Below are 21,747 nucleotides of genomic sequence, written 5' to 3' on the forward strand. Positions count from 1 at the left end.
AAACAGATCGGATGATAAGTGTTGTCATTAGAGCGTTCACACGAATCAACAAAGTGAAACAAGGGCCATAACTCTAGATGTAATTAACGGAAATTGCTGAAATTCAATAGGCTTCTTTGTTTTACTAATTGAAATGATGCATATAAATTTCATACAGATCGGATAATAACTTTTGTTGTTAGAGCGTTCACAAGATACAACAAAGTGAAACAAGGGCCATAACTCACAGCGTAATTAACGGAAATTGCTGAAATTCGATAGGCTTCTTCGTTGCACTAATTTAAATGCCAGATATCAATTAGAAACAGATCGGATGATAACTGTTGTCATTAGAGCGTTCACAAGATTCAACAAAGTGAAACAGGGGCCATAACTCTAGATGTAATTAACGGAAATTGCTGAAATTCAATAGGCTTCTTCGTTTTACTAATTTTAATGATGCATATAAATTTCACAAAGATCGGTTGATAACTTTTGTTGTTAGAGCGTTCACAAGGTGCAACAAAGTGAAACAAGGGAAATAACTCCAGAAGAAATTAATTTTAATGATGCATATAAATTCCATACAGATCGGTTGATAACTTTTGTTGTTAGAGCGTTCACAAGGTGCAACAAAGTGAAACAAGGGAAATAACTCCAGAAGAAATTAAATAGGCTTCTTCATCTCACTAATGCAAACAACATATATCAATTTCAAAACAATCAGATGATAAATGTAGCCTGTAGAGTGTTCACAAGATATTTTGGACGACGGACGGACGGACGGTCGTGGGCGACGGCAATATACGACCACATTTCCATGTGGGCGTATAAAAACAATATAATATATATGTGCTCTAGTCTTACTATTGTGAAAATTCTTTATCTTAACCCTTTCAATGCTAGACGTAAATCCACTGCCTGTGCTAGACCCTTTTTTGAGGAAAAAAGGGAGGTTGGAACTGAATGCCAAGCAGTACTTATGGAAGCTTTTATGAAAAATCTTTTTGTCTGTTGGGATGGGCATGAGGTTGGGCTAAGAGGAAAAAATAGAATTTTGGAAATTTGCATAATAATGTAGTCACGTGACGTCATGGCGGCCATTTTGGATTTCTCATTTCACACTAAAGCTAACACGAAAACGAATTTTTCTCCATGAAATACTTAAAAGATATTGTTTTTTTTACTGGATTTTGATAAAGATATATAAAATGAACAAAAATATCAATAGCAGCCATGAGCAATGCCGCCGCGAACACGCGCATCACGTCTCGCGCTGCCATGACCACGTGCGGATTGCAATACCTTGTTTTTACTTTCACTTTCATCCCCAAGTCCCATATCATTATCAATATAGTCAGTCAATAGATCTACACGTTCGGGAATCAGGAATTACCTACGTATTTTACGATCCAGCAGGCCAGCATTATTATCAACATCAGAATTATTGTCAGAATCTACTGCAGACACAGGGCTATCGTGTTCACATTGGGCTTGTTCATCATGCACGGGAGACATAGCTAGCCATGGGCGGAACGTCGCGCAACAAATCACACACTTCATAATACCAATCACTGTCCTGACTACTATCATTATCAAGTAACTGGAAACGAATTATGTGTATCACCCGCCTCGAAATTGTCCACATGTTGGTCAGCAAGACGTCATTCACGACTTCGTCGAGAGTGCATCGTCTACGTTGTCACAATGCACTCCGCCATTTAACGGTTTGCTGCTTTGAAACACGTGGAAATATGTTCTAGTGTATAGAAAATACAATAGATGGCACTTGCAGTTACGGTACTAATTTTAGCGAGGGCTTTACTGAGTACACGGTAATGCCGGGTACAGGCATTTTACCGACATTTTATAATACCCGGTACTACCGGGTATACGCAGTGAAAGGGTTAAAAAATGTAAACGAAAAATGTAAAAAAGAAAAAAAATTGTGGTCTGATAAAAGAGTTACCTCTTTAAAATATATAGGTTATTCAGCCAATCAACTGATCTGTTTTTAACATCAATGTATTATTGACCAATGAGATCGTACATTTCATTTCATATAGTCAGAGACCACTATACTTAGTCATAAAAATAGGTCGAGAAAATTACGATAATACAAAAATTAAACTACACTTACAAACTTTGTAACGAGTATCATTGGTTGTTTTAGCAGGACGATCATGGTCTACAGCATAATTATAATCAACTTTAGCTGCTCTATATATCTTACAATGCCATTTTCCGTTTTCGTCGACCACATACGTGTACCAATCGAAAGAATATATTCCTTGCCGTACTTTTGTTTAGCAGGAGGAATGTCGGTCGAATCATCGCGATCCTTTCGTTTAGTACCCGGTTTAGGTGAATTTTGACTTAGCCATTTTGTAGCAGACATGAATTAGATATCAAAATGATTTAATAACGGTTCCATCAAGTATCACATTTTATATACCACCGCAGTCAGATTTTTACTCAATTTCATTGTTTTATCTGACACTCGAACACAGAACAAAGAAATATAGTTAGACCCACTCATTTCATTATTCTTTATACTCTAGCATTTAGAATGACAATGTCCGCCACAAATACGCCATATTTCTTGGAACTTGGAGTAGAAACAGGATTTTTATTTCACATTGAGTTATTAAATAATGTCTGCATATTCTTATATCGAGAGACCGTTTGTTACTAAAAATAGATTATTTTTGAAACAAAGGCTACGATTGGCCGGATACACACTGACTCTATACTGTGATAAAAATAGACAATACGCTTGGACGGTCACGTAATTAATGATTTCGTACACTATATCGATAGTTCATACAAACATTTATATAAAAGCAAAGAAGGGAATAATTAATTTATCATAAAATTTCCGCAACTATTACATCACATTTGGTATGACGCTAGCAACTCAAGTCGACCGGAGGCTTGAGCTTACAATTCACGTAACTTAAAAAAATATGAAGTCGCCACCAAGACATGAGATGGCGACACAAGGCGATCGAGAAGTCGCCGTGGTCAAGCTACTAGGCGTTCCGGGCGCAAGTTTTTGCTTGAATTTGCCCGTATCGCCCCTTCGCTTGTGCCCTGAAGCATGTATGTCATGGCTATAAAAGAATAAGTTTTTAAGATTTTCTGTAATCCAACAGCCACAGCATTTTGCGGTCAGCGGCTTCTTCTTCGATCTCCATAACCAGAGCGGGCCAATTTAATTTTGTCGATTTAACAGCTCGACCAAGGGACAGCCATCTCACTGTCGATGGTTGTTTTACAGTCGAAAATTCAGTATTTGACAATTCCTTTGACAAATCGCGTAACCGATAGAATATTCATAAAGTTTATACACCTCATTTAGTTTTTTCCGGTAGTCCGCAATCTTTTTTTATAAATTGGCGGCATCCTGTGACGCAAGAGCCACGCGGTGAGCAATGCAGTGAACGTGTATCAAAAACGGAGTGTCAGTTAGCAGTTTAACTCCTACACCATTCCGAATTCCTGTCATCACACTAGCTCCGTCACTACCCAAACCAATTACTTTATTTAAAGGAATTCCCCATTCTTAAAAAACTTCCTTTATTTTGTCAACGATACATTCGGCCGTGCCACTATTAACTGAATAATTTCCTAAAAATATTGTCTTGGCTTTCGCAGTGTAATTTAAAATTCGCAAAAATATTATTAGTTTTTTCTCTGTGACTACATTAACGGTTTCATCAACAATAAGACCAACAAATTTGCTGCTAGCTATTTTATCTTTCAATTCGTCATCCCTTGTTTGAACCAAGGGCGTTTCCATATCTCCCAAACTATTGGAATGGGTGTAAATGACACCAGTTAACGCAGGGCATCCATTTTGTTTCTGTAATTGCATAAGTCCATTAAATTTACTAGTAGAAATGTTCTCTTTGGCCATAAACAAAACCGTTCTCATCATTGCCGTTAAATTGTCATCATTTTTTTCTCATGCTTGTGCCATGTGAGTTTGCATGTTGGATTTTTGGGAACGGATGAATAAGGCCTCCCGGTGACCGGCGCTATTTTTATGATCTTTTAATGCCGATTTCTGAAAATTAGATCCACCCTTAGTAAACCCATTTTGTTTTCCAGCTGCCTCACAGTATACGCAAAACATCAATCCACGATCGCCCCCTTCAAAACGAAGCCATTTGAATTCTTCAAGCCACTGTTGTTGGAACTGCCTTGCTTTAGGTGCTTGCACAGGGGCAGTTTTACAAGCTTTCGATGTGCTGGGGCAGAGAGCATCATTATTATCAGCGACGACAGACTCATCGTCGCCGATATTTCTTTTGCGTTTGTTATCAGGGCCTCCGTTGAAAAAAGACGAAAGATTCGTCTGCTTTGACGCCATATTGTGAAGGTCATGGCGATATTGAGCAGCGATTATCAAGACGGAAAAAACGGCATATATATATATACTATTCAAAAAAAGTAGGGGATATTTGATTTTTAAGTGTTATTAAAGTCACCTAATGAAACTGACGAAGAAACAAATGACAAAATGAAATGAAGTTCACATTCATCGATTTATTCCAAATGATCGTTAGACTAAGTAAGGCACAGACTGACCATTATAAGGGTAAAATGATACCCGGGGTCAAACAGCAAAGTTACCACAGCATCACAACCAAGTCAGTAACGGGTAAATCCTCCTCCGTTTGCCAAACAAGCATTGATCCGACGTGGCATACTCCTAATGAGATGTCTAAGGTCATTTTGGTCCAGATTGTCCCATTCCTGTTGCAACGCAGCAGCAAGTTCTTGGACATTGGCAGGACGTTGTTGACGTTGACGTTGACGTAACCTCTGTCCAAGCATGTCCCAGACATGCTCGATGGGGGAGAGGTCGGGACTCAGTGCTGGCCAAGGTAATGTGGTGATGTTCTGTTGTTGGAGGTAACCTGTAACGATCCTGGCCCTGTGACATCTTGCGTTGTCATCCTGGAAGATGAAACGGCGGCCATGACGTCGTGCGAACGGCACAACATGGACTGCCAAGATGTTGTCCCGGTAGTACTGGCCTGTAACACGCCCTGCAACAACATGTAAAGCCGTTCTTCCAGCAACAGTGATGCCTCCCCACACCATAACAGAACCACCCCCAAATCGATCATGTCTTATGACGTTAACGTCTTGGAAGCGCTCGTTTCGACGACGCCACACCCTCCTACGTCTGTCCAAAAAATCAACAGTGAACCTTGACTTATCTGAAAACATCACATTGCTCCAGCGTCGATTATCCCAGTGTTGACGATCCCTACACCAACGACGTCTTGCCTGAATGTGATGATCTCTCAAACAAGGGATCACGCGAGGACGTCGGGCGCGAAGGTGACCCCTATGCAGTCGATTCCGAATCGTCTGGCCACTCACTCTCACACCAGTGTCTGTTTGAAGACGAGCGCTGATCTGATTTGCTGTGATGACACGATTTCTCAAGGCCAAGGTACGGATAAATCGATCCTGGGCTTGAGTTGTCGCCCTTGGTCGACCTGAGCGTGGTCTGTCCTGTACAGATTGTGTATCACGGTATCTGGACCATAGCCTGCTTATGACAGACTGAGAAACATTCATCGTCCGCGCCACAACCGCCTGTGTTGTGCCGATCTGTAGCATGCCAAGGGCACGTAACCTTTCATTTTAGGTAAGCCGACGCATATCAAAATTTGTTTTTTGGTCACTAAAACAATTAAACTGATGTTTCCACCCTGGAATTCAATGCCACAATGACTGTAACATTCAAAGTCAGAGTCGTGCAAATCTTGGGTTGGACCCCCATGATGATCCCAAGCATCACCTGCATTCCATGCGGTAGCTATTGGTGCGTTTGGGCGTCACATGTAACTGGAAATGTTTCTTCTGTTAGGTTCTATAGTGACTTTTTTCGTAGTCATTTGCATATTTTAGTATTATGCCCCCAAAATCAAATATCCCCTACTTTTTTTGAATAGTATATAATATATATACCGGTAATACAAAATAATCAATGAAAAACGGTGGCATGTGTCTGTAATAATATTGATGTGTTAATATATAGTCATTATCTAATATTGAGTATTCTGCAGTGGATGGAATCTCAAAACTAAAACTTTTACTTATAAATTGATTATTCTGAAAAGACTTCAAATCTATGTTTTTGTGTTAGAACAGACTAGACTGATCACCTACAACAATGACGCATCATTGCTTCATTTATCATTAACTTACCACTTGAATCAGGATTCAGGATAGTTCCATTCATACGACATCTCTGACGAAGCTCATTTATTTCTGAATCTTTGAAGGACATTTTGGCATCCATTTCAGATATATGCCTCTGAAAAACATTAGTGAACATTATTAAGTTTACATCTTTTAACACTGTATGCGTATTAATTTGTAAAGCCTAAATCAAGTCCTCAATAATATCAGTGAAGTATTGCAAGTATCGTGATCATGTTATGACATAAATTAAATGTTTCATATTTGATCAATAAACAATGTTTAAATTCAAAAGCCATCGAAGTTCAACTATATGTATTAACTGTGATATACCAGTATACCGTTACCCATGCTCTATTTTCTACTACTGTATATTATTTTAAAAATTTCCTCTTTGAAAAATAAATGTTACCTGAGATATTTGTAATCTCTCATCTAATTCCCGTCTTTCTTTCTCAGTCAATGCTAGTTTGTTCTTCAGACTGGATATTTCCGCCATTAGGTCTAGTTTATGTGTTTCCAGGGAGGACCTGGTCAGAAGTTCCTTGAATATACAAGATAAATACAAACATTATTCATTCTGTAATAATAGTAACATACATCATTTAAAAGATCTGAATTCAAAATTCAGTATCACAGCAATTTACCTGGTCTGTCTGCATGAGAATCAAGTGCAAGTTACACTAAATAATGATAGTATAAGATTATTATAAACCACTTTAGTTTTCACATAAGGTAATTAAATGTGCATGCCCTAAGATAAACCAGCTTAGAAAAAGGCTTCTCGAAGATGGGTAGCACACTGGTTTATCTTGCCTTCAGAGGACAAAGTTAAGTCCCCCTTAATAAACATCTACATATCACCGAATAGTGATATTAATTTTAACTTCTTTTTCAAATTTTATTTGAACAATGCATAATTTATTTCTTACTTCTATATTCCTATATACAATGTGACTGACTTTACTATTATCAGCCTGTCATTGATTTAGATTTTAATATTTTGATTTAAAGCTCTTAAAAAGTAATTGCCTATTGACAAAAATGGTCTTGACTGTGTTATAATCTTCGGATGCCTTGAGCAAAGAGTTATAGAATTAACAATACAGTCAGACCAGTGTCAATCAAGTGTCAACGCTTTTACTTTATTTATGGCTTAAAACATATTACTGATTCTATTAACTATAATGAAATTTATATATTAATTTAACTTCTTTCATTTGATTCGTTACAATGTACTTTATCACTAATTTTATCTTTAATTTGATATGTTGAAATGATTGTCCTTTTGTCTGTATGTACCCCTACACTGCCAAGCGAGAACAACTGAAGATTTAATGGTTTGCACAAGAACATTCAAGAACAGATTGGAGATACAAGTGGATTCCTAGATTTGGTTCATATGAGATCAGAGAATTAGTTTGGTAAGTTAAATCAACTATTTCTTGCACCATTCTCGAAAATGTACATTTAGTGTATTACAATAACTGTAATTCATTATTTGATAGACTTATTTACTAGTTGATTTCAACCTAAGTCAGAATCATTGAGATGGGTCATTCTCACTCAAAGGAACTAGATTGCAATGCCAAATCTTTGACTACCCATCTAAATAAAAATTTTGTAAATGTGACTTTAGGCAATACTGTCATAAAGTCTCATTGATACAGGGGTGAGCATATCTTGTATTTCCAAATCACTGTTAGATAAGGTTTTACCAGATGCAGAAATATCATCTTCAGATATAACTTACATTTCTGGTGTCGGGGGGGTCAAACTGTTAAAGTCGTAGGGGGTACTCTACTCGAATTTCAAATTCCCAACACATGTATTATTCATAAATTTTACATCTTTAATTATATCCAACATGATTTTATAATAGGTAATGATTTACTTATTGATACAAATGCTGAAATTAGTCATAAAAACAAAACTTTGACTTTAAACGGGGGATTAATTCATGCGGCATATGCACTCCCAGATAACACAGTAGATAATGAACAAAATAATACTAAAGTAAAAGTACAAAGTAGCTTAAATGAAGATTTATCAGATAAAATATGCAAGGGCCATGGACATAGAAAATATCAAGTTGAATTTGTTAGGACCCCCAAAGACATATCCATTGATCCTAACTCAACTAAAATATCCAAAATACCTTTAAATCGATAATTCTAAAAAAAAAAAAAAAATTATTAGGTGGTAAAAGTATCATAAAAACAAATGTTAATAGAGGTTATGTTAGGATTTTAAATTCTTCAGAAGAACAAATTAAAATTAAAGCTCATACTATAATAGCGAAGACCCATATCATATATAAAGATCATATTTTAGACATAGAGCAATTGAAACAAAATCATGATAATTTTACAATCTCAAATATCCAGTGTCCAGAACATGAATCGGTAGAATTAGCTAAGTCTTTGGGATTCAATTTAGAAAATTCCGATTTATCACAAAAACAGAAGACAAAATTACTAGGCTTCTTAGGTCAATACAGAGATATATTTGCAACAAATCTAGCAGAATGAGGCAAAGCAAAAGGGTATATGCACAAAATTAATACAAATAATGCACCACCAATTAGATCACGCCCATAAAGATAAAGTACTGATGCAAAGGGAATTACTGAAAAATGAACCAAGAAAATGTTAGACAACGGTGTAATAGAACCATCTTCTAGCAGTTGGGCATCTCCAATTGTGCTAGTTAAGAAACCAGATGGTAGTCATAGGTGTGCAGTAGACGAAAGAAAATTAAACCAAGTCACAGAACCTATGACACATCCATTACAACTCTTATCAGACACCATAGATCTCATTGCTGCTGCAAACACTACTATTTATTCGGTAATAGACTTACAATCAGGATTTTGGCAACAGGAATTGATCCAAAAACAAAGCATAAAACTGTTTTTGTCACGCATCAAGGATCATTTGAATTTAATCGGCTTCCTTTTGGCTTACGAAATTCACCGGATGCTTTCCAGATGATGATGAACTCCATGTTGCGAGGGCTAAATTGGAAAATCATGTTAGTCTACGTGGAGGATTTAATCATTTTTAGTCAAAACTTTGAATCACATTTAAATAATTTACGGCAAATCTTACAGTAAAACCATCAAAATGTCAACTTGCTAAGAAGAAAGTTAAGTACTTGGGACATATTTTAAGTATACGGTAGAAGGCATTAGTGTTGATGAAGACAAAATACGAGCAATAACAGAATTTCCTACACCAAAGAATGTTAAGCAGGTACGTAGTTTTTTTAGGAACCTGTAAATATTATAGACAATTTATCAAAAATTATTCAAAGATTGCCTCTCCTTTAAACGCTTTACTGCAAAAGGATGAAACGTTTATATGGACAAAAAAATGTGATCTTGCATCAGATGATCTTAAGCAGCATCTAACTTCAGGTGCTATTTTAAAATTTCCAGATTTCAGAAAACAATTTATTATTTCAACAGACGCATCTAATGATTCTATTGGCTTTGTTTTAGGTCAGAAGAATGATCAAAATAGAGAATATGTGGTTGCTTAAGAAGGTAGAGCATTACATGGTGCCGAAAAAGAAATGGTCAATTTCTGAAAAAGATGGCTTAGCGTTAGTCGAAGCTGTAAAGACATACCGTCCATATATAGTTAACCAAGAATTCCTGGTACTTACTGATCATATTTCTCTCAAATGGTTAAAAAGCATTAAGGATAAAATTAGTCGCATTGGAAGATGGTCTATGCTTTTAGGAGAATATCAATTTGACATCCAACATAGAGCAGGTTCCAAGAATGGAAATGCTGACGGGTTCTCAAGAAGAATCTACCATCCATCAGACAATCCAAATAAGTTCCTTGATGATCAGCCAGTCTATTGCTGTCAGGAGAAAAAGCCAGAAACAATCTACACATTCGAGTATGAGACAGACAGATATGAAGTGTATCAATTTAAAGCCAAACGGATATTAACTTTACCCTCTAGAGCGTCCACAAGATTTTTCAAAGTGATCAAGGGCCATAACTCTGGCAGTACTTATCGGAAATCGCTGAAAATCTATAGGATTCTTCGTCTCATGACCTTTAAGACTGTGTATAAATTTAAAGTCGATCGGATATTAACCTTAGCCTCTAGAGCGTCCACAAGATTTTTCAAAGTGATCAAGGGCCATAACTCTGGCAGTAATTATCTGAAATCGCTGAAAATCAATAGGATTCTTCGTCTCATGACCTTATACACTGCGTATAAATTTAAAGTCAATCGGATATTAACTTTGACCTCTAGAGCGTCCACAAGATTTTATGAAGTGATTAAGGGCCATAACTCTGGCAGTAATTATTGAAAATCGTTGAAAATCAATAGGCTTCTTCGTCTCATAACCCTTAACACTGTGTATAAATTTAAAGTCAATTGGATATTAACTTTAGTCTATAGAGCGTCCACAAGCTATTGTGGATGCCAGACCTCCGGACGGACCGACAACAACATACAACCACATTTCAATGTGGGCGTATAAAAAAGGGCCGAAATAGGAAGGTTATTTTCGGTATAATACTGTTTACTTACAAGATAAGATAAGATGTTAATTGCATCAAAAAGTCCATTTAGGACAACATTTATAAATATATATTTAGACATAGTCGTATACATTTAATAATACATATAACATAGAAAACACATACACGTACACATAAGTAAATACAGTCATACAGACATGCGATACTCTTGTTGGCTAATATTAATGTTTCATCAATTTTCATTCTATTATGGATAATCGCTCCTAAAGATTTCCAATTGTAAATTAGATTTACTGTGGAGCGAGGCACGGATTTCGGAATGTGATTCTGTTTTGGGCGATTTCAACACCTGAGATTGTTCTTAAAGGAGGCATACAATCCCTGCGGCCGACCCATGACAACTCCTAGATATCAAAATTAGTTTAGAGCTGTCTTATGTGATTAATTACAAACACCCATGTATTCCACCAATGCTACTTCTATTTATATCTATGTGAAGTGGATATTTTTGATATAACATAGTGTAAACGATTGTAAATATGGATCTGGTACTGTCAAGCTTATTACAGGCTATAACACTGTGTTCTGTTAAATAAACGGGTGTTGATAAGAAAAATTGTTAGCAAACAAATTGATAAGTCTGCAATAAATAAGAACTTTAGTTTTAACAAGCACACTCCTAAGACATTATCGACAATGTGGAAGTAATTTAAAATGGCTACTTGAGAACGAGGGACCGTAAATCTGCTAATATTAAACTTGAAATCGTCTCGTTCAATGCTTCTTTCGATCGACTCAAAGGAGTGTCTATTTTTAGTACATTAATTACTCTAGTCTCAATCTTACAAGTCGCAAATCAGTCAATGTTACGCATTAAAACGACCGAAAGATCGAGTCTCGAGACTATAAAACACAGTTACGCCCTTTTGTGTGGCACTGCATTGTTTACATTCGCTTCACTACAAGTTTTCTTTACTTAACTTACGCAGTAAATAAATAAAACGCACAATAATGACAACTAATACTAGTAAACCCAAAATAAGGATAGATTCCTTTTTCCTTCCTACGACTACTGTTAGTCCAGAATCTACTTCCTTGAGTGAGAGTGTCATCTCGGACGCAAGTCCTTCGTTGGCTTCATCAACATGTGAACAAAAATTAGACCTTAACCGAGACCGTTGAGCTAACCCTCAATGACCTCATGCTTATAAAAATGGATGAACCGGAAAGCATAAATTTTGAATTTGTCAGAGCATTTGATCAGTGGTGTCTTAAAAAGAATCGTCATGTCTTTTCTGTTATGACGATGAACTAAATTAAATCATGTGACTGTGAAGTAGGCCTAATCTGTCCTATAAACAGGCAAGGAGATAAAATAATATTCTTGTGTACAATATAAGTACATATTAAACATTTATTTTCATTTTTAATTAACAAACATATGAATAAAAATGATATAAAATATTTAGCTAAAACTTTCTGAATTGGCTAATAAAATTTTGATTTGGCTAAAAATTTGGCTAAAGATTTTAAGAGTCTAGGGCGGTCACTGTGTTGCAATAGGCAGATTTACACATGTAGCTCTTGCATTATGTACATGTATCTTTAAATTTTAACAATTATTCAGAGGTATTCGTATTAAGAAAATAGTTCTGAAAAGCAAAAGTTCGGTACCATAATAACATGATGGTTTTTGGAACTCCTCATTTGGTATCTGTGATCAATGTATTTTTGAAAAGATTTAAGAACTGTCTGGATACTTTTTTTTGAAGCTTGAAGTACAGTTCTGATGTCAGTAATTTTTCAAGAAAATCTCTTACTTCCTGTAACAAAGTTCAAGTTTATTTTAACAGATCAAAAAATAATTATTCTTACCACTAATTCTTCCAATTTGTTTTCCCATGAGGAAAAATAGACTCCAGTACTAGCGGGTCGATCTACGGACCAACCATTAATACGTGACATAATGTGTCAATTTCCTTGCTATGATAACACTAATATTTCTTTAATCCAGTTTGACTACTTTCAAAAACAGCTCATTATTTTAGATAGCAGACGAAATAAGTTGGCAATAATCCCAACCACTTTCTCTCTATTAATATTACAGAATAATGCTAACAAATAGTAGCACTGAATTAATTCCAATGCACAAGGGGTTGGTATCCGTATCGGCACACATTACCCAGTTTTCCTACCAATAAACACAAACATGGGTAATAACCATGATCAAAATTTGATTTCTTGAATTATGATTAGAAGTACAAGTCACTTATATTAGCATGATAATATCCATACAGAAGACACAACAGGTTTATACGGACAAACAAATAATTTTCTATGCAGATCTGTTTTAATGTGGTTAAGGAATACATGTATGTTTACAATATAGATATAATCAGCATAGATTTCTTTCATTTAAATTATTTCTATTTTCATCACAAAAAAAAAATTAAAACAAGCACACTGTTACAAATTCCAACAATTGCAAGAGATGGATAGAGAACAAGCTAAAACAAAAAGCTATTTTTCGTGCAATCAAGGGCCATAATTCAAGAAGTTACGATCAGATATGCACAAATATCGACAGGAACCAAGATCTTTGGGTTATAAAGATATATTCAAGTTTAATAAAAATCGGATCAAAATTGTGGCCTCTAGAGGGTCAACAACCTTGATATACAATATATATTTACACTATTTGCGTAAGAGAGGCGCCCATTTTGTCCAGCAGTTTTGGTCTGATTTTCACGAAATTCGAACTCCGCCATCATTAGGGTGTAACGGGGATATATATTCAAATGGTTTTTCATATTGGATAAAAATTGTTACCTCTAGAATGACCACAAGCTAAAAACATGATTTTTCGTACAATCAAGGGCCATAATCAGGAAGTAATGATCCAATATGTGCAAATTTTGACAGGAACCCAGATCTTTGGGTTATAAACATGTATTTCAAGTTTCATCAAAATCATGACCTCTAGAGGGTTCACAACCTTGATATACCATATTTTTTACACTATTTGCGTACAAAGGGCGGCCATTTTATCCAACAGCGTTATCACAGTGTAATGGTGATATATTCAAACCTTTTTTAAATCGGATAACAATTGTGACCTCTAGAGGGACAACAAGTTAAAAACTTGATTTCTCTTACAGTCAGGGGCCATAATTCAGGAAGTTACTATCCGATATGCGCAAATATCAAAACGATCCAAGATCTTTTGGTTATAAACATGCAATTCAAGTTTCATCAAAATTGTGACCTCTAGAGTGTCTATAAGCTAAAAACATGATTATTCGTACAATCAGGGGCCATAAACCATGAAGTCATGGTTCGATATATACCAATATCTTTGGGAGATAGACCTACATTTTAAGTATCGTCAAAATCGAATAAAAATTGTGACCTGTAGATTGTCCACAAACAATTATGGACGGACATCCGGACTACAATATACGTCCACATGAAAATGTGGGCGTATAAAAATGAAAACATTTCAGAATAATTATTCTGAATACCTGATTACAAACTCAAGTTCCTACTTTTCACAATTAAAAATATTTGTACGTTTTTCCAGAACTGCTATTCAAATAATATAAAATCTGTAAAAGTGCCAAAACTGAACAGCTTTTTTAGATGAACGGCACTTACAGATATGAACACAGAAAGATCTTTTATTCAATCAATCGTGAAAGCACTGTACTGATTTCATCCATGTACAAAAACCACAAGTCCTATTAGAATGAAAACAATATCAATGGAGTTTTTTTCTCCATCAAAGGTTTGCCTTTCTTGTCTTCACTCTCAATATGCTGATAAATAACATACATGCAAAAAATAAAAATGCCTTTAAACATTAAATCTTGTCCACGAATATGCTACCCTTTTTTCGATACAGTGACAGTGTATATCACAGAGATGCTGAATGAACAGTGTACAGAAGATCCACAAAACAACAACTGATAAAAGACAGAATTATCTCCGAAATTGCCTAGAAAACAAGGCTGATAACAAACCATATTATTAAATTTTTATAACTGTTGTAAAGTATTTCATTTACACAACAATGATACTACATATATGTAAATACATTTACTGCCATCACAATCTTCCACTGGTTGATAAACTTAGGATTTCTAACTTGCACCACAAGTAGTGCTTCTGATTGTGTGTGTGTGTGTGTGAGAGAGAGGGTTTAACGTCCACTCCACACAAACTAGGTCATTTCGGGACTAACACATGGTTCAATTTTATTTCAATAATTCACTTGCGCATAGGGGTCTTTAGCAGTGAAAGGAAACCAGAGGACCCGGAGAAAACCACATGGCTGGACAGGCGACCCTACTCCTTGTCACGTACAACTGGGGAATTGAAACCCTGCCAGTTGACTCAATGACAGACCTATGATACAGTGCACACATGCTAACCACAGTCAATAACTTTCAGATCTGAAATCACAAGCCATTCGGGCTAGTAGATTACAATTTTTTTACAAGCCCTGACCCAATTTCACTGGCCCAAAAATTCAAAAGTAGTAATACAACTTTTGTTTTAAATTCTTTATTCTCTTGAATACAGATATAATGGATTTTCATGTTTATTTTTCGAATCTCGTTAATGAAGAGCGGACCTGGAAAGCAAGATTCCATGTCATTTCGGACTCAAAAAAATATGGCCTTAACGATTTCAGACTCGGGCACGTGACATCTCAGATTCGGAAATAAGTTGAAAGGAAAGGTTGAATACAACTGTCAAATCAATTTATAGTAAGTCAAAAACGATTTTATAAAAATATCATGCGGGTAAAATTTAGCGCTCAGAATCAAATACTGCACGTGGAGTCGTGGATCACGCACCGTATAGACCTCTTATTATGAACGGCAAAATTTCCAATTTTGAATGTTTATGAAAAGAATGTTTTAGTTATTTGTATCTGTAATATGTATATAAAAAAGCAGTTGATGAATTTATTCGAAATAGGCCAATTTAAAAAACAAAAGAAAATATTAGCACGAAACACATGGTTATTAAAAGGCTCCACCAAATTGTAAAAGATTAGTTGCACAGGTAGCTTTTCTTCATACATGTCGCTTCAGTAACTAACCTGTAACTCTAAATTATCAAAGACCAGTCACATCACACAAATCCATACATGTAGGTACACAAACGCTCTCTACGTACAATGTTCCATATAAATATCGTAATATGAAACCTATGGGAATGCCTAAAAATTCTTGAAAGTCCGCGAATCTGCTTTGCCTCGGCGACACCCAGATTCGTGCAATTCTATAATCCGTATCCATGTAAATTTCTCCAAGTATCATGGTGCCAAACTCCCGTGCTAAATTGAATACTTCGCCGTTGAGACCTGTGGCTGTGCGTGGCTTCATATTTACATGTACCGCGTGCGGAGGAAGGTAACGCCCCCTGGAATTTCTTTCTCACATCCATGTCTATCTTTACGCTACAAGTTATACATGTATTTATACATATAGAATTATTTCCCGACCTAATTATTTGATTTTGTCAAATTTTCTAGTAAATTATTCATACTATAGCCTTTATTTATGGACACTGTTTTAAAATGATTAAATACACCAGACAACGAGCCGTGTGCATTTCCATTCCATATATTTACTGTGGGGTCGTCATGGTACAAAAAGTAGGTCACATGACTTGGGGGTGCGTTTTAATTTATTTAGACATAATAATTCATAATGCTATAAACTAGTGTTAAACAGGCGAAAACAAGCGTGGATGGTGTGAAATTTATTGTTATAAAATTGGCTACTTCCAACTGTGCGAGTAACTATACGACAGTGTGCAATGGACACAATGCAAATTAATGGTGGCTTTTCGCGGTATTTCCGAGCTTAATTCTTGCATTTAAAAATGAATAATTAAATGTACATGTACGTGGCGTACACGTGAATATTGTGGTCTCAAGTCAGTTTACTAAACATAAAATAGTTTTTCTTGCTACCTGTCAGACGTAAAATTTGCCTGTTGCCGACAAGATAGGCGAACATTTTGAGCCATGACTGATTTTTCTATCGAAACTCCATCACGGTTTCACGCCAGATCCTGTGACCTTGTAAAGGAAAATGTGTTTTCCATATAATATTTTGAGAAAAAGGCGAATATAATTTATCTTTCTTTCTCGAGTGATTTGGAATAAAAACGGTTGAAAGTTTTTAAATTTTCCACAAGCCAGTCGGACTTGTGCTTTTTAAATTTTTACTGGCCAGATCAAAAATCTACTGGCCACGGGCGTTCGGGCCAGTGCCAATTTCGCACACTGTAACCATTCGGCCATCCAACCCCCCTTTCTGACTGTGAAATACAACAAATGTTGATGTACATTTAGATAGACAACACGTCCATGTTAAAATCCAAGGAAATCAAAGATAGGTTGCCAAGCAACAAAATATACGCCCAAAGCAGCTATTTCGTCCGAGCAGTCGACAAAGGTTGTCACATATTTATTCTTTTTTTAGGTAATTAGGGGAATTTAGACAATTTCATACAGATGACATTATAATTTTCGTCGTTTGAAGGTTCACAAGGTTCTAAAAACTAAAAGAAGGGCCGTAACTCTAGAAGCAATCTACAGAAATTGTTCAAATTCGACAGGCTTTTTCGTTTTACTAATTCAAATATTGCATATAAATTTCATAGAGATCGGATGATAACTTTTGTCGTTCGAAAATTCACAAAGTTCAACAAAGTAAATCAAGGGCCATAACTCTAGAGGTAATTGACGGAAATTGCTGACATTCAATAGGCTTCTTCATTTCACTAATTTAAATGATGCATATGAATTTCATACAGATTAGGTGATAATTTTTGTCGTTCAAGCGTTTACAAGATTCAACAAAGTTAAACAAGGGCCATAACTCTAGATGTAATTAACGGAAATTTGCTGAAACTCAATAGGCTTGTTCGTTTTACTAATCTAAATGATACATATAAATTTCATACAGATCGGATAACTTTTGTCGTTAGAGCATTTACAATCTACAACAAAGTGAAACAAGGGCCATACATGTAACTCACGGCGTAATTAACGGAAATTGCTGAAATTCAATAGGCTTCTTCATTTCACTAATTTAAATGATGCATATCAATTTCAAACAGATCGGATGACAACTGTTGTCATTAGAGAGTTCACAAGATTCAACAAAGTGAAACAAGGGCCATAACTCTAAATGTAATTAACGGAAATTGCTGAAATTCAATAAGCTTCTTTGTTTTACTAATTTAAATGATGCATATAAATTTTATACAGATCGGTTGATAACTTTTGTTGTTAGAGCGTTCACAAGGTGCAACAAAGTGAAACAAGGGCCATAATGCAAGAGAAATTAACGGAAATTGCTGAAATTCAAAAGGCTTCTTCATTTCACAAATTTAAATGATGCATATCAATTTCAAACAGATCGGATGATAACTGTTGTCATTAGAGCGTTCACAAGATTCAACAAAGTGAAACAAGGGCCATAACTCTAGATGTAATTATCGGAAATTGCTGAAATTCAATAGGCTTCTTTGTTTTACTAATTTAAATGATGCATATAAATTTCATACAAATCGGTTGATAACTTTTGTCGTTAGAGCGTTCACAAGGTGCAACAAAGTGGAACAAGGGCCATAACTCCAGAAGAAATTAACGAAATTTGCTGAAATTCAATAGGTTTCTTCATTTCACTAATTTAAATGATGCATATCAATTTCAGACAGTACCATGTTCACTCGATTGTCGCTATTTTTGGGATTGAGAGAATTCAATTCCAGAACATTCAATCGAGTACGCCCATTATCAATGAACACGTGATAGCAAAGACAAGAGTGTGATCAACTGAAGTCGACGAAGAAGATAAATTAACAACAGACTTGACCTATTCAAAATGCCTACGCATGTTAAATGAAATAAAAATTAATGTAATAAAATTTTGAATGTACAGAAAGGTTTATCATTTTTAAAGGGAATAATATTCTTGTGATTCGAAGTTCTATGTTCGAAGCTACATTATAATAATACTTCCGGTTTTCGAAGTTACAATATTTCCGGTTTTGAGAAAACTGGGTATTCCGACACTCTGCGTAATCCGACATATTGTAACGATCCCGTACCATGTCGGATGTGACAGAGTGCACTGTATACACTAAGTTTCATCACTCTCTATCAGATAGAATCAAAGTTATCTTTCCCAAAGCATCGACCCAAAAAATTGTTAGCTAATCTTAACTTTCACCCGATTAGATTTTATTACATACTTCGAGAAGGTATTTGTTGAGTAATAAAACCTTCTAGTAGTTTATCGAGGGCTGGCCATCCTTACCGCACGGTACAAATATTATCACCACTAGAAGCAACAAATTCCAGAACAAGCCAGAACTCATACCAAAATGGACGCTTTATACAAATGAGTTTTTAGGGGAATACTAACCCTAACCTTTTTTAGAGAAGTAAAAACTAAATTAGACCCAAGTTCAGTCTTTTAAAAAGGGTTAGGGGTCGGGTTAGTTATCCCCAAAATTCTCATTTATATAAAGCGGCATTTTGGACTCCGAACCTCGATAAACTACTAGGTGGTTTTATTTGTACCCTGCGGTAAGGACGGCCAGCCCTCGATAAACTACTAGAAGATTTTATTACTCAACAAATACCTTCTCGAAGTATGTAATAAAATCTAATCGGGTGTAACTTTACCTCGAAATGTTAATCATTGAACTCAGTCAAGACATTCACCTAATGAACATCTACATCAAGTTTAAACATTCTACCTCAATTAAAAGCAGAATTGTTACGTTCCAAAGTCTTTACCAATCAAATTGCGTATCGCTCCTTAGCCTAAGCAGAAAATTCTCATCATCGAACTTAGTCAAGGTAATGATATAATGAATCTATACTTAGAGCTTCATCACTCTCATTTAATTATAACCAAAGTTATCGTGCCCCAAAGCATCAACCAATCAGATTGCTTAGCTCTGCTTACAGTAAGCAGACAATGTTGATCATCAACCTCCATTAAAGACACATTATGGGAGATTTTTATAGAGAGTTGGCCATTCTTGCTATAACAGTTCAAAAGTAGATGAAAGAAGAATATATTGAAAATTTCAGTCAAATTACTTTATTCTGAACATAGTTATCATCATTGTAATATTTGACTAGAAATGGTAGTGAAATGTGCCTTAACCTTGGCCAATAGTTTGATTGACAGGCGTTAAACTCCACCTACATATCTCAATTATCAAGTCAAGTTTTCAATGGCATGCGGAAATGCTCTACAACGGCCTCGCTAAGTACCCTCTATCATTTAGCCTCGATCTAACTGACGTATTCTCATCAGGGTGATTATTTGATTTAATCAATAAGTGAAATCCTATTTAAATCCGAGCTGTAGCCGAGCCATTCGTGGGTCTACAGAGTTGATTTTGGGCTTGTTGTTTAAATAAAGATCTAATTTATAATTTCTATAACATCTGAAGCCTAAATTAAGACTTGCAATAATAAGATTTAGCTCTTGCATAATGTATGTTTAAGGCATTGACCTAATAAACACATACACCAAGTTTGAACATTCTAGCTCAATTAGAATGAGAGTTATTGTGTTTCAAAGTCTCGAGCAATCAAATTGCTTATCGCTCTGCTTACCCCGAGCAGAAAATGCTCAAAATCTAACTTAGTCAAGGTATTGATGCAATGAAACTATACACCAAGTTTCATCACTCTCACTTTATTAGAGTTATTGTGTCCCAAAGCATCAACCAATCAAATTGCTTATCTCTGCTTACCCTAAGCAAAAAATGCTCATCTTCGAACTCCATCAAGGAATTGATCTAATAAATACCTACACCAAGTTTGAACATTCTAGCTCAATTAAAAAGAGAGTTATTGTGTCCCAAAAAGTTTGACGGACAGACGGACGAACCCATTTTTATATTCCCCTGCTTTCTTCGAAAGGCTGGGGACAATTAATATGATGACAGGCAGTACATCTTTAACTTTTGATTTTCATGCATGGTACATCAACCAGATGTCTTGAATTCATTTTTATCGGATAGAATCCACCTACGAGTATTTATTTGATCAAAATACAAGTTATTTAGTTAAGTCTATGAGTACAAGTTTATCCCATCATTTTAGTCTGCTATAGATACAGGTGTAAAGATGGTGAGTAAGCTGATGTTTTTCAGCAACCACAGAAAGTTTAGCATGAAACCAGCTGAATAAATACACGGAAATCTATATTTATCATCTACAATGTAGCTCTACTACAAGTTCACAAGTTGAAATATTTAGAACATCACTGTTATGTTGAAGAACATACAATAAACTCAAATAATAGGAAAGCCATTTACCATCAATACACTCTCTCCCTCCCCTTTGACTAATCAAAATTATGAAATCAATTCAAACAGATAATATCTGTCAATATCTTATTAAAGATGCATTATGTAAGATTTAGATAAAGAACTCGAAATTCTTGGTATAATAGTTTAAAATTAGATAATAAAAAAAATAATATATTGAAAATTTCATTCATCTTAATTTACAAATGTATTCTGAGTGAAGTTATGACTGTTTGACTTAGCCTTGATTGTCCATTCTATTGTTAAATTATCGCGCATGTTTAAATCCATTTAAATCTCTGCCATCCAATGTTCTAGAGAGTTGATTATAGGCTTGTCAAGTTAATGTCTAAATAATAATTTATATAGGTACCCAGTACTCATTAAATACATTTTGCCAAGAATAATAGAGTCTAAATGTGTAATAAAAATATATGTACGTATAGCTGGTTTAGCAATATCTACCCAAGACTTTCCATTAATTCTATAAAACTAACAAATTATCCGTCCAGAATTGCAAATGGTAATGGAAGTTAATTCTTTAATGTAGTACAAAGATTAATGAATGAAATAGCAAAATCTTGCAAAATTCTAGATAAATGATAATTTCAGTTGAGAAATTTTTAAACAAAACTCATTAATACTTGTAATACTCATAATCTACCATCCA

At 35.3% G+C, this 21,747-nt stretch overlaps 1 protein-coding gene across 6 annotated transcripts in view; it reads right to left on the reverse strand.

The window, feature by feature from the left end:
- LOC126825463 (liprin-beta-1-like) overlaps nt 1-21,747 on the reverse strand; it is a 254,385-nt gene that overhangs the window by 196,722 nt on the left and 35,916 nt on the right. For 2 of the 6 annotated variants that reach the window (XM_056101629.1, XM_056101628.1), the window contains exons 2-3: nt 6,617-6,748; nt 6,211-6,319 (exon numbers count right to left, since the gene is read on the reverse strand). In XM_056101629.1, the coding sequence (XP_055957604.1) occupies nt 6,211-6,319; nt 6,617-6,703 (196 nt within the window). In that variant the 5' untranslated portion in view covers nt 6,704-6,748. Of the gene's footprint in view, nt 1-6,210; nt 6,320-6,616; nt 6,749-12,590; nt 12,715-21,747 lie in introns of those variants that run through there. The other 4 variants (XM_056101627.1, XM_056101631.1, XM_056101626.1 and 1 more) reach the window with 4 other exon arrangements.

Source organism: Patella vulgata, chromosome 6, assembly GCF_932274485.2.
Source record: "Patella vulgata chromosome 6, xgPatVulg1.2, whole genome shotgun sequence".
Lineage (NCBI taxonomy): Eukaryota > Metazoa > Mollusca > Gastropoda > Patellidae > Patella > Patella vulgata.